Below are 13,201 nucleotides of genomic sequence, written 5' to 3' on the forward strand. Positions count from 1 at the left end.
CAGGAAAAGAATAATATAAGACTTCCTGGGTCTTTCATGGCCTTAGGAAACAGGTAAAGATAACCTAAAATAGAGTAGGGAAGTGGTAGCCAGAGCAAGGTTTAAGGGAGAGGCATCATAAATTGCAGGGGGCTTGCCAAGCCTCAGATGGAGACTGCCCTAAAGCAACACAGCTCATGTGTGGTGATGATGTGACCAGAGCAGCCTAAGAAGAGAAGGAAGTTCTAACATTTTTTTTTTTTTAAGATTTTATTTATTTATTTGACAGAGAGAGACACAGCGAGAGAGGGAACACAAGCAGGGGGAGTGGGAGACGGAGAAGCAGGCTTTCCGCTGAGCAGAGAGCCCGACGTGGGGCTCAATCCCAGGACTCTGGGATCATGACCTGAGCCGAAGGCAGATGCTTAATGACTGAGCCACCCAGGTACCCCGGAAGTTCTAACATTTAAAACAGCATTATATAATTCTACGTATATGAAATTCTAGAAAATGCAAACTATAAAGGCAGAAAATAGATCAGTGGTTGCCTAGGGATGGCAAGAGGAACAGATTATGAAGAGGCACAAAGAAATCTCGAGGGGTGAAGGGTATTTATTATCTTATGATGGTGGTTTCACATGTATCAAAATTCTCTGAATGTGTATAATTTATTCCACATCAAATATTCCTCAATAAAGTTGTAAAATAAAGTACAATGATCCTTAAAAAAACCACGCAGCATTAGTCCCAGTTTCCTATGCCTAACATGAAGGGTATCCAGATGCATAGAATGAGTCAGAGTATGTAGCTAACTTCCATGACAAAAAGCCCAAGGCTCCGGGATGAGCCATTCCAGAACACTTTGAAGTGACTAGCTCTATTTGATTTATGTCTGATTTAATATAGTAGAAACAACATGAGATTTTGAAATCAGAGATATCGGATCTAATCCTGGCTCTGTCACCACAGATTTCTGTGGCCTCAGAAAATTTAGTGCATATGAACTTTAATTTCTTCATCTGTAAGTAAGGACAATAATATCTGCCTTACAAGAAGGACTGCTGTGAATATTACCATTAACATATCCAAAGTGTCTTTGCACATAAAGGACAAAGCCATTAACTAATATAACAAAAGTTACATAGTATGGGACTGTGTTTTTGTAAATAGCTCTATACCCCACAGGGGAAGTATCACCATAGCACATCCTAATAGGGTATCTGATGTTCATAATGATGTCAAATTAAATGTAAATTATGTTCCATGTAATCTTTTTAATAAGACAGTATTTTAGACATGAAAAATATTTAAAAAGAAATTTTTCAGCACTTCAAAATACAAATTCAGCTATCTGAAAATTCATTTATGAGTAATGTTTCTATCCTATCAGTGCCAAATAAATGAAGCACTTATTTGGTGCTAGTTCTATTATTATTGAAATAATGACTCACCAATCTGTAATTTGGGAGCCAGACTGAGCAGGACTTTCTTGAAGGAGGCTTGAAATCAATCTGGAATGTCACTAGGTTTACAGTCATGTTCTTGTCTTCGGGTCCGATAGCTTTTGTGGCAAATACAGGAGAATGGAAAGCTTTGTTCTGTTTCCTAACAGAAGATATAACCACTTCAATAATAGGCATGGTTTTTTTTTTTTTAATTTTTTAAAGATTTTATTTATTTGAGAGAGAGAGAGAGAGAGAGCACATGAGAGGGGGGAGGGTCAGAGGGAGAAGCAGACTCCCCGCTGAGCAGGAATAGGCATGGTTTCTTATGGGTAAGTCATCTTAAGCTTTCTGTGGAATTTCCCTGCTTTAATATCATTTAAAGACTAAGCACTGGGGGTGCCTGGGTGGCTCAGTCAGTTAAGCATCTGCGTTTGGCTCAGATCATGATCCCAGGGTCCTGGGATGGAGCCCCACAACGGGCTCTCTGCTTAGCGGGGAGCCTGCTTCTCCCTCTCCCACTCCCCCTGCTTGTGCTTTCTCTCACAAATAAATACAATCTTTTAAAAAATAAAGTCTAACCACTGTACAGTCAATAGAATCAGTGTTTATCCACAAGTAATAACATTGGGCACATCAAATGTTCAGATGTTAATGATTTCTTAGAAGTAGTTTTAATCTTGATTCATATAGCCCTCTGTGTGGAGATCATGGCTTGAAATAATGGAAACTGCTCCTTGAATGAATTATCCTTCATCTTCCTATCTTGCATATGCTGCATTCCACAAAGCAAGCTAGCTGACTTGCACATTGAATCACAGTATTAGGTGGGAATTATACCTTGTGTAGGAGACATATCCCCTAGACTTTCATTCAGTATAGCTAACCTTTAAGTGACTGTTGCATGCATGGCACACATGCAAACTTTAGTTTTTTTCTAGGAAACTCATCATATTTTAATAACCAGAAGATTCATAAACCGTATCAATGCTGAGGTTAACATCACACACACTCCTATGAACACTTCTGAGAATGTGAAGTCGGGGCTGCCTTGTAAGATAAAGGATTCAATAGATAATATCGGAGGTTAAGAATTGCTAGGAGTAGCTGACTTACTAAGGTACCACATCATTCTTTGATAGATCAGGAGCAGCACAGCATTCAACTATGACCCACAGTTTCCTTGAAGTTTTAGATCAGTTTGTTTCTTAACCATGTGGTATCTGAGATTAACAATTATTTTGTGATTTATCTCATAAATGATAAAAATTGTATAAACAATGTGATTATAGTTGACCCTTGAACAACATATTTGAACTGTGCAGGTCCACTTATACACAAACTGTCTTCGAGACAGTGTAGTACTGTAAATGTATTTTCTCTTCCTTATGTTTTTAATAATTTTCTCTAGCTTACTTTATTGTGAGAATACAGCATATAATACATATAACATACAAAATATGTGTTAATCGACTGTTATCAGTAAGACATCCTGTCAGGGTACTAGTTTTCAGGGAGTCAAAGTTGTACATTTATATTTGGTTGTGTGGGGAAGGGGAGGAATCGGCACCCCTAACTGCCACCCCCCACCCCAAGTTGTTCAACAGTCAACTGTATCTAATTTCTTATGCTAAAGAAACAGCGTGTAGCTAATTTAGCAGCAAGACTATGTACCAAGCTTCATGAACATTGTGGACATTTTTCTATCATCTATCCCAAAAACGGTATCACAAAAATGTTAAACTCATTTTAAAACATTGTCAAAACTTTTCAAGCTTTCATACAGCTGTTAGTTCTTCTGTCCAATTTTGTTGTGTATGTCATAAGGTATTTATAATTTAGTAAAACTCAGGCTTTCTCAGAGTTTTAATTGTTCTTAAAGACAATTTGAATCATATTTGACTCTCCTGGAAACTACTATTGCACTTCTATCACGTCTTACTGTTACAACATAATTCAATTAAACTACTAATCACATACTCATTCCACTGGGTTCTGCTTTATGGAATTGACATTTTCTTCAACCAAATGTGAAAAAAGTGTTATTAAAACGACTTTAGAATCTTTTAGTATGAATAAATTTTAAAATGTACAATTTTAAAATTTTAAGTGGGCATTTTCCTTGAATTTCTAGTCTGAAATGGTTTTCTCTCAGAAATAGCTTTGAAATTACCTCTAACTAGATAGCAAGCGACTCTCGACAATGAACACAGTATACTTATCAATACCCACAAATAAAACCTATCATCTTTCTTGAAAATAAAACTCGCATCCAAAGTTGGCAGTGGAAATCTTATAGTGAAAGCTGGCTGAACTGTGTATCATGGTTTTCAAATCCAGTCCACCTTTGATTGGCTCAATATACATGTATTATCATTCCTACACGTTCTTCTTACATGACTGATGCTCCTCCCAGCAGGATTATCTGTTCATTTTACCTCAAGCTGGGATTGAGTCTTCTGAGACTTCTGATGTTGTGACAGAGTATAGTGGAAGTGATGCTAGGACTTCCACATCTATGTCCTAAAAAGGATTCAGCTTGCCTGGCTCTGCCTCAAAGCCCTGAAATAAATCGAACTGCCCTGAAGCCACCGTGCTGTAGATGTCAAGACTGAGCCACTAACAGGGAGATGCTTAATTTCTCTCTAGCCCAGAGGAGTGAAAGCCTTTTTTTTAAAGCAAGCTCTATATCCAACGTGGGCCTTGAACTCACAACCCTATCAAGTGTTGCATGCTCTACCAACTGAGCCAGCCAGGTGCCCAGTGGTAAAGCCTTAAAAAGGAGCTCAGAGCTATCTGACTGTAACTTCATGAGACCCAGAGCCAAGATCCAGCAGAGATGCTCCTGAATTCCTGACCTGAGATTATGTCTCAAGCCATTAGATCTGTTGATTTGTTACACAGCAATGCTAATGCACACTGGTGATGCCAGTTACCATAGCCATCACTTATGTGGGCTCCTACCTTTTTAAGTGTGGACTTAATTGCACCCACAACCCTTCCTTTCTCTCTGCAATACACCTAAGTTTGTAATCTTAAGAACAAGTGATGATAGAAGTTAACATGCAACTAAATATGATTCCTCAATTTAGTTCACCGGCCTTACAACATGGGTTTGTTTCGTTTCTCTCCCTTAAGACTCCTCGAAAATTTTTTTCCTTAAGGCCCCATCTATATACTTTATACAGGGACTGCCAACCCAATCCAGATACTTGAAGACCTCAAGGTAAAATGTGATCAGATTTGAAAAATAATTGTATTAGATTCGGCTTTCATACTTCTTAACCAAACGTAAGAGAAAACTCAACAGTAGCTTACTTACTAGGTGATTTTATGCTACATTTTTTGTAATTTATAAAGTCAGATTTGTTTGAAGATAATTTTAACCTTAAGTGGTTTTAGCTATCAAGTGCTTTGGTTCTTTTAAAAACTATCATTCTAGGGGCACCTGGCTGGCTCAGTCAGTAGAGTATGTGACTCTTGATCTTGGGGTTAAATTCAAGTGCCCCATTAGTTGTAGATTACTTAAAAAAAATAAAATCTTTAAATAAATAAAATAGCTATCATTAGAATGTTAGAACTACCATTCTAACAATCAGCCTAATTTAGATTACTTTTTTCAATTTAATTTTTGAAATTTAAGTAATCTCGGGCGCCTGGGTGGCTCAGTTGGTTAAGCGACTGCCTTCGGCTCAGGTCATGATCCTGGAGTCCCTGGATCGAGTCCCGCATTGGGCTTCCTGCTCGGCAGGGAGTCTGCTTCGTCCTCTGACCCTATCCCCTCTCAGGTGTTCTCTCTCTCTCATTCTCTCTCAAATAAATAAATAAAATCTTTAAAAAAAAAAAAAAAAGAAAAGAAATTTAAGTAATCTCTACACCCAACATAGGGCTCCAACAGATAACCCTGAGATCAAGAGTTGCAGATTCCTCCAACTGAGCCAGCCAGACACCCCTAGATCTTCTTTTACAAATGAGGATTAGCAAACTCATTAGGATTTTTAGAAGTATAGTACATGTTGCAAAAATTTGATTATATGCTGAAATTTACTTGTCAAAATATAACCACAAATACTTATCCATATTTCAATTTAACTACAGCTAAATCAAGTTTTTGAAAATTCAGGTGTATTTCCTTTATTTTTAGGAGCATAGGAACTCTTGTGTGACAAAACTTGAAACATGACAATTTATCAGTGGGGATCAGAGTACTGAACCAACAATGATTAGTTTGCTTTTTTCCTTGAGGTTTTAACTTACACTTAATTCCTTCCATTTTAGGGTTACATCTTTAAAAACTGCTTTAAAAAATAACCACCGGGGGCGCCTGGGTGGCTCAGTCGTTAAGCGTCTGCCTTCCGCTCAGGTCATGATCCCAGGGTCCTGGGATCGAGCCCCACATCGGGCTCCCTGCTCATGGGAAGCCTGCTTCTCCCTCTCCCACTCCCCCTGCTTGTGTTCCTTCTTTCGCTGTGTCTCTCTCTGTCAAATAAATAAATAAAATCTTAAAAAAAAAAAAAAATACCGAATCACAGACAAATCATGAATAATTAGGTTTATTTCAACAGTGGGTTTGAAACCCTCGCCTTAGGCAAGAGACTACAGTAATTATACCAGGAATAGACAATTTCCTACACTGTCAAATATATAAAAGTTCCTCTTGCACTTTCCTCAATACTGATCAACAAGCAGATTCAGTCCACATTTGCTTTGATCATTCTACTGAGTTAACCCAAGCTTCTTCTTCAGAGACTCTGGCATTTCAGGTGGAGGAGGGCGAGGGAGCCTGAAGTAGACCTTCACAGAGTCATAGATGAACCACTGTAGTGCAGTCAGAGTGCCAATCATGATGATACGGGCAAAGAGTCCTTTCCATACACCTGGTTGAAATATGAAACATGAATGAAAAATGAAATAATACCCAAGTGTTACTTTTTGTTTGTTTGTGTGTGGGGGGGGGGGGGGAATCCTACCTTTAAATCCAAGTCTCTGAAGAACTTGAGAAGCACTGCTACCTTTCTCCTTATTCAACACAGATACCACGGAATCAGCAGGGTGAGAAACAACTGCACAGAAGACTCCAGCTGAAAAAAGTCAAGATAAATAATCCAACATGGGATTAATTTAAAAAAATTCACATCACAACCAACAATCTTTACGTAATTTTTAGTTCTTAAAAAATCAGATTTAGAGACTAACAAAGTTATACAGCACTCTACCCTATGTAAACAGAACAATCCTTCAAGTTTTTATATTCACATTTTAATCAACTTTCCTTTGTGTAAAAATGTATTCTTGAAAAACTAGACCAAAAAAATGGCACAGCAGTGAAATCAATATATTCCCCAAACTTAATCAAGACATGCACACCTAAAAGTAATTCTTTCAGAAACTCATCAATAAGTATTTATGAATCCTAAAATGGCACAGAAAATGCTACGGGAAGATAAAGCTTCTTTGGAATATTTTTTTTTCTCACAAAAAGAGGCCAATAATGGAAATAATTACTGGTCCTTAATTTCATAAACATGTTGTAAGTAACTCATACCTATGTAACCTGCCACAAATGTTACAACCAGCTGCTCTGCCTTTGAACATTCACTTCGGGGCTTAGGAACCACAAACTTGTACAATGCTTCAACAGTACGTTCAAAGCAGGCAAATTTCATCATGGTGTAGGGTATCTGTCTCATCCAGAGAGGAGCAACTCCCTTGTAGAATCTAGGGAAACCAGGAGACTTATTTTACTCAGTTGTATTTATTCCTTTAGCAGAGATTTTCATCAGTAACAGAAGTGTCCGCACACCAGTCGAGTCCTGATAGCAAAATATGGCAGCACAATTGCATGTCATTTCTATCAGAACCTAAGACTAACATGCAGGTGTATTTATCTCACATGCCAATGACTCAAGCACCTTTGACTATACAACCAAAAAAGTTGCTGGATGTTTCTCTAGCTGGAACTACAAGAAACAAGAAGTTTACAAGTAGAACTCAGTTCAAGACTGGCATCCACAAAGGTGGATCTAAGGAAGCATGTTGTAGCCAGACTATATGCAAATTCTTAGCTGTGAACACAGATGACAAGAATTCTAACAAGCCCTTCCCAAAAGTTAACAATTAATGTCAAATATCAAGGCATATGCAGATTGATAAACATTCTTACTTTAGAAAAACATCTTTAATTCAGGGCTTAAGCCATGCATCAACTTATCCCTGCCCCTGGAGTTTATGTTCTATGTAAAAGGTAAATAGACATTAACATAAGAGCTTAAAAAAAAAGTCTGGTAGGTTTAATGCTAACAAATGGAGTTCATTTAATTGAGTTATTTTTATACTGTAACTCTAGACAAATGTTCACTTACGCTTTTAAGCCTTCTTCCTTATACATTTTGGGAGCTGCATCCCTCAAAGTGTTGGCATAACCTGGTTGGGTTTGAATTCGAACCTTAGCAGCTTCCATAGGAGCCAGGGCAATGTCAGCGAAGAATTCAGCACTGGCAGAAGCAGCCAAATATAGTGATGTGCGCCAGAGATAGGTGTTCTCCTAATTGAAAAACGTAAGAAGGAACATGTACCGCTATTGCATTGGCTGTTTTCAATTTCAATTAAGGAACAGTTCTAGGAAACAGTTACATTTCAGACAACCTAACAGTGTTTCTTTATATGGTCCACAAATAACACACATGAGACTGAATGTATATTCTCTCCCATAACCTTATCAACCACAGTACAATGTGAATTATTTTTTTGAACATCTAGGTGCCAAGTATAGTTAGCCATGGAACTACACAGAGGAATCCCAGATCCCTTCTCTTTAAAAAACTCAAAATCCAACTTACTTGGAAAGCAGGACAGTATAGTAATACAGACCAAAAAAAGATCCTTTTTGGTCTTAAAAGTTAAAATTACATACCTCCCCAAGCATGTTGCTATACAAGACTTTGAAAACTTCATAAAAGCCAAACTTGCAGAGCCCTTGCATAGAGTAGCCAATGAAAGTCGGAGCCCATCCTTTAGCCAAACCACGAACACCATCCTCTTTAAGTGTAACTGAGAATCCATTAAATATGCCCTTGTACTTCTGGGGGTCCACCTTTATTTAAAACAAGAAGAAAAAAATTAATTAAATGTACCAAAGAGCTATCACTTCTCATAAATATTTAATTTCACTGTTACTAGTTTTTCCTTTGGTTCTAAAATAAACTTCAGTCTAACTATACAAAAGGTGGGTAAACACAAATTCACTGCATATCAACTTAATATCTATAATCAACTTCATAAATTTAACTTTATACATTAAGGTCTTTCTTTCAGTCAGACTTAAGTCGGAGGGTTAGTTAAGACGGCAGAATTCCTAGAAAAATACATGATAAAACTGACTCAAAAGTTTTCGCCATCCAACTCTACCACTTTTAAAAAACTAGTTTTCGGGGCGCCTGGGTGGCTCAGTTGGTTAAGCGACTGCCTTCGGCTCAGGTCATGATCCTGGAGTCCCGGGATCGAGTCCCGCATCGGGCTCCCTGCTCGGCAGGGAGTCTGCTTCTCCCTCTGACCCTCCCCCCTCTCATGTGCTTGCTCTCTCTCACTTTCTCTCTCTCAAATAAATAAATAAAATCTTTAAAAAAAAAAAAAAAAAAAAAAAAACTAGTTTTCGGGGCGCCTGGGTGGCTCAGTCGTTGGGCGTCTGCCTTCAGCTCAGGTCATGATCCCAGGGTCCTGGGATCAAGCTCCGCATCGGGCTCCCTGCTCGGCCAGGAGCCTGCTTCTCCCTCTTCCACTCCCCCTGCTTGTGTTCCCTCTCTAGCTGTCTCTCTCTCTCTGTGTCAAATAAATAAACCTTTAAAAAAAAAAAAAAAACCTAGTTTTCAAGCTACTGCCTAAGTAAGAGGTAAGTCTATATCCCTGATACACGCTAGTCCATTAAGAAGTTTATGTTATAGAGTTTTATGAACTTAAGGCAAATTAAATATAAGTTAAAAAGGTAAATCAACATAATGAGAATCTGTCTTTTGACTTAAATTCACTTCAAGAGACATGCATACATTTCAGTGAAGGTATATTCACATCCATTCTATTAACTAATGGGAAAAGAAAAAAAATCTTAATTTCACTCTATCTGCCAGTACTGCGAGGGCTTGTATACGTCACCTTCCTCTCCCTGCTAACACTTCACCTTCCTTTATTTCACCTTCCTCTCTCTTTTAGGTAAGTAGACTTCTAATCCTGTTTGGGACAAATAAATTTTTGACGTTTGATTATTTTTGTTTCAATAATCCTAATTAAGATATTCTAATCATAAAAAACTGTTATGTAAATAAATATACAAAAAGCTATGCCCACAAAATTTTAATACTAAAATAATGAAGAGTATTTTTTCTAATCTACATAATGTTCTGCGCTGATCTTATTCAGTAAATAAGAGAAATGAAGTTACTTCAAAAATACACTAAGGAAGGGCCACCTGGGTGGCTCAGTCGGTTAAGCGTCTGCCTTCGGCTCAGGTCATCATCTCCAGGTCCTGGGATGGACCCCCAGGTCAGGCTCTGTACTCAGCAAGGAGTCAGCTTGTCCCTCGCCCTGCTCACTCTCTCTCTCAAATAAATAAAATCTTAAAAAAAAAAAAAAAACCTAAGGAGGATTATCTGCTCTAATATGTAACTGCTTGTAAAATGACTATTTGGGAGCATAAAGAACCAGTAGGCCTTGAAGAGGAACGCTTGTCAGAACTGAGCACAGCACCAAAATAGCATTTATAGCCAGGGTTTGAGATCCAAAAATCTGCCTACAATCTTATTTTTAAAAGAGGCATTTCTTCAATTTAAAACACTAATTAAAATAAAGATCATGGGCGCCTGGGTGGCTCAGTTGGTTAAGCGACTGCCTTCGGCTCAGGTCATGATCCTGGAGTCCCGGGATCGAGTCCCGCATCGGGCTCCCTGCTCGGCAGGGAGTCTGCTTCTCCCTCTGACCCTCCTCCCTCTCATGCTCTCTGTCTCTCATTCTCTCTGTCTCAAATAAATAAATAAAAAAATAAATAAATAAATAAAGATCATGAGTTAAGAAAACTTGGGTTTGGTTTCCTACAAAAGTTTCTAGCAGTTGTGATGTCTTCAAATTTTCTCGTTTGTGAAGTCCTTTTAAAATTATTTGGAATTAAGTCACACATGAAAGATACATTCAATGTTGCCATCTCAATACAAACCTGCATACGGCACTTCACTAAATCCAGAGGAACAACAGCAGTGTGTGTCAGACCACAACTTAAGACCCCACCAAAGCCACACAGTGCATAAAACTTCATGGAGCCATATTCGCAACTGTACTCTGTAGTAAGACAAGACACACCATGCATTTTAATATAAAACTCATGTTACTGGTTATCAACTTACCTCTCGGATAATTAGGTTTCCACACAGCTTGTTAGTAGAGGTCTATGTTGTACAACTTAAAAGCCATGCTTCAACAATATGCTTTTAATCCAACATGCAAAACAAACCTGCATTCTGCATTTAACCAGATCTAGAGGAACCAATGCTGTATGTGTTGTGCCACAGCTAATAATTCCTCCAAGTCCACAGAGGATAAAGAATCTGCCAGATCCATAGTCACAGCTATACTGCTCTGTTTGATTGAAAAAAAAAATCAAGTAAGTATTTCTTCAGAGATGACTAAGGCCATGGGAATGAGAGAGAACTAGGATTCCCTGTGAAATAGTGCTATCACAACTAAACAGCCTTGGCCACTGGTTACAATTAAGTTGAAAGATGATTTTCCACCTAGTGTTAAGTAACAAGACACTTACTGCCAAAATCAAAGAATCATTTAGATTATGAAGGTTCTGTGAGACACTAGTTCTTATTTTGCCACACTAAAAATAAAAAGTCTTTGACAACATTAATAGCTACTCGAATAAAAATCAAACTTCAAATTATCTACTGCTGATAAAAACACACTTGAGAATACAAACCAAACTCAGGAAGAGCACTAGACTTAAGTAAAAACTTTCAAACTTCTAAGTGTGTCACTAATCAATACTATCCCCACTTATGGATTCATGTTAAGCATAAAATTAGATAAAGTCCTAAAGTAAAATACATTTACTACACAACAGTGTAATGATTTTTTTACCCACACCGAAGACATAAAAGAAACACATAAATGATTCAAAAACTTTAAATTTTACAGGCACACAATGTAGATTACATTTACAGAATTCCTACAATTTGGTTTTCAGGTTTCTCTGCCCATACACTCCACTGGGATTTAAAACGTAACAATTAAGTTCAAGTTGAGTCTAACCGAAAAGACTCCTGAGAGAGAAGACTAAAGGGATCCCTACCAATTATTTATCTCCTTTTTATAGGTTATCTGGGGCTTCTGTCCCCTCCTTTACCAATTACATTAAAACAAGAAACCCAATTATCTCATATACCTCGTGTCAACAAATATTAGACTTCGGGAATGCTTGAGAAGGAGTATTTTTAAGAAAATTAATGCCAGATCAAGTAACAGATAATACAGATAGAACTGCAGGTGGCCAGTGGCTAGGAAGGAGACTTTACCCAACACTCAGTCTACTGACCAAGAGGGCTCACGGCGGCGAAGATAAGGAGCTAGTCACGGCCTCTATACTCTCCCGAGGACGTGGAGGTCACAGAGGGAACTGTGCCTGGGCCCTTCCACGCCCTTGAGGGAGGGCCAAGGATCCGACACACCGCCTACGGCGAAAAGGACTGACATCCTAGGGCAAGCAACTAGGCGCCGTCCTGTGGTGCAGGAGGCCAGGAGCGTACTTCTTTTCTGTCCTCCAGGCCACTAAGGCCGAGTGGACCACAAGGGCACAAACGACCGTATCGGGGCAGGGTCTAAACTCACCTTCCACAGCGGCTGCTGCCAGATTGCGGGAACGGCGGGGCGGGCCCGGGGGCCCCGCGGGGCTGCTGCGGGGGCCCGCGAGGCCATCGTGTACCAGCTGCAGGTGGGGCGCGTTGAATGGATTCGCCCGCGCCAGATGCGCCACGGACGAGAACATCTTCCTAAGGGAAGAGGGAGCAGCGGTCAGAGGAAAGGCAAAGGGGCCCCTCAGGCCACCAAAATCACCGGCACCCTAGGACCCCGACACGGGCCTTCCTTCTTCCAGCCTCCGCGCCCTTGAAGAGGTCATGGCGGCCTCCCCTCTCCCTCAAGAGGGAGATCGACAAGGCCTACAGCCTAAGCAACTCCTCAGAGGGGCTCCGTTCCCCGCACCCACCGGGAGCAAGGCCCGGCACACTCACTTCCTAAGATGGCGAACACACAACCGCTCCCTCGAAAAGGCTGCGGCTCACAGAGGCCGAACGTCCTCCCGACCCTTAGATCTGTGCCCTTCGGCCGTCGTCGGCGTGACGCACATTACGCGTCACAGCAGCAGGCGGCACCCATTGGCGGAGAAGAGCGCCGAGGCCGTAGCGTCATCGCGTTCTCCTAGCAACCCTATCCCCGCCCCCGCCCGTCCCAGCCCTTCCGACCCCGGCCTCTGCGCAGGATTCGTCCTGCGCATGCGCGCATTCCAAGGCCGGTTGTTTGAATGGTGTGGGGTTGTACTCGTGACCTCCTCTTTTTGTCCCTTCACATTCAAGCGTCTTTCCTTGACGCGGGGGCTTCAGTTTTCTTTATGTTTAATTGAGTCCCAGTTGGTAGTAGTCACTTAAACAAAAAGAGAAAAAAAAACCCAAATGTGTGATGATACTCTATTTCGGTGTTGCAGTTAGAATGTTACCGCAGTATTTTGTGTTACAACG

At 39.9% G+C, this 13,201-nt stretch overlaps 1 protein-coding gene and 1 non-coding gene across 2 annotated transcripts; both read right to left on the reverse strand.

Moving 5' to 3' along the window:
- Positions 1-5,958: 5,958 nt before the first annotated feature.
- Positions 5,959-12,815, reverse strand: SLC25A3 (solute carrier family 25 member 3). The gene is made up of 8 exons (XM_021687543.1): positions 12,698-12,815; positions 12,297-12,457; positions 10,624-10,745; positions 8,335-8,514; positions 7,784-7,965; positions 6,967-7,139; positions 6,392-6,502; positions 5,959-6,298 (listed from the first exon to the last, which is right to left on the reverse strand). Exons 2-8 carry the CDS (start codon positions 12,451-12,453, stop codon positions 6,138-6,140), a joined length of 1,086 nt encoding a protein of 361 aa, XP_021543218.1. The 5' UTR covers positions 12,454-12,457; positions 12,698-12,815; the 3' UTR covers positions 5,959-6,137.
- On the reverse strand, positions 7,212-7,459 carry LOC123325029. The gene has a single exon (XR_006540197.1). It is a non-coding gene; the product is annotated as a small nucleolar RNA SNORA53 (small nucleolar RNA).
- Positions 12,816-13,201: the final 386 nt, after the last annotated feature.

The sequence above is a fragment of the Neomonachus schauinslandi genome, chromosome 5 (assembly GCF_002201575.2).
Source record: "Neomonachus schauinslandi chromosome 5, ASM220157v2, whole genome shotgun sequence".
Lineage (NCBI taxonomy): Eukaryota > Metazoa > Chordata > Mammalia > Carnivora > Phocidae > Neomonachus > Neomonachus schauinslandi.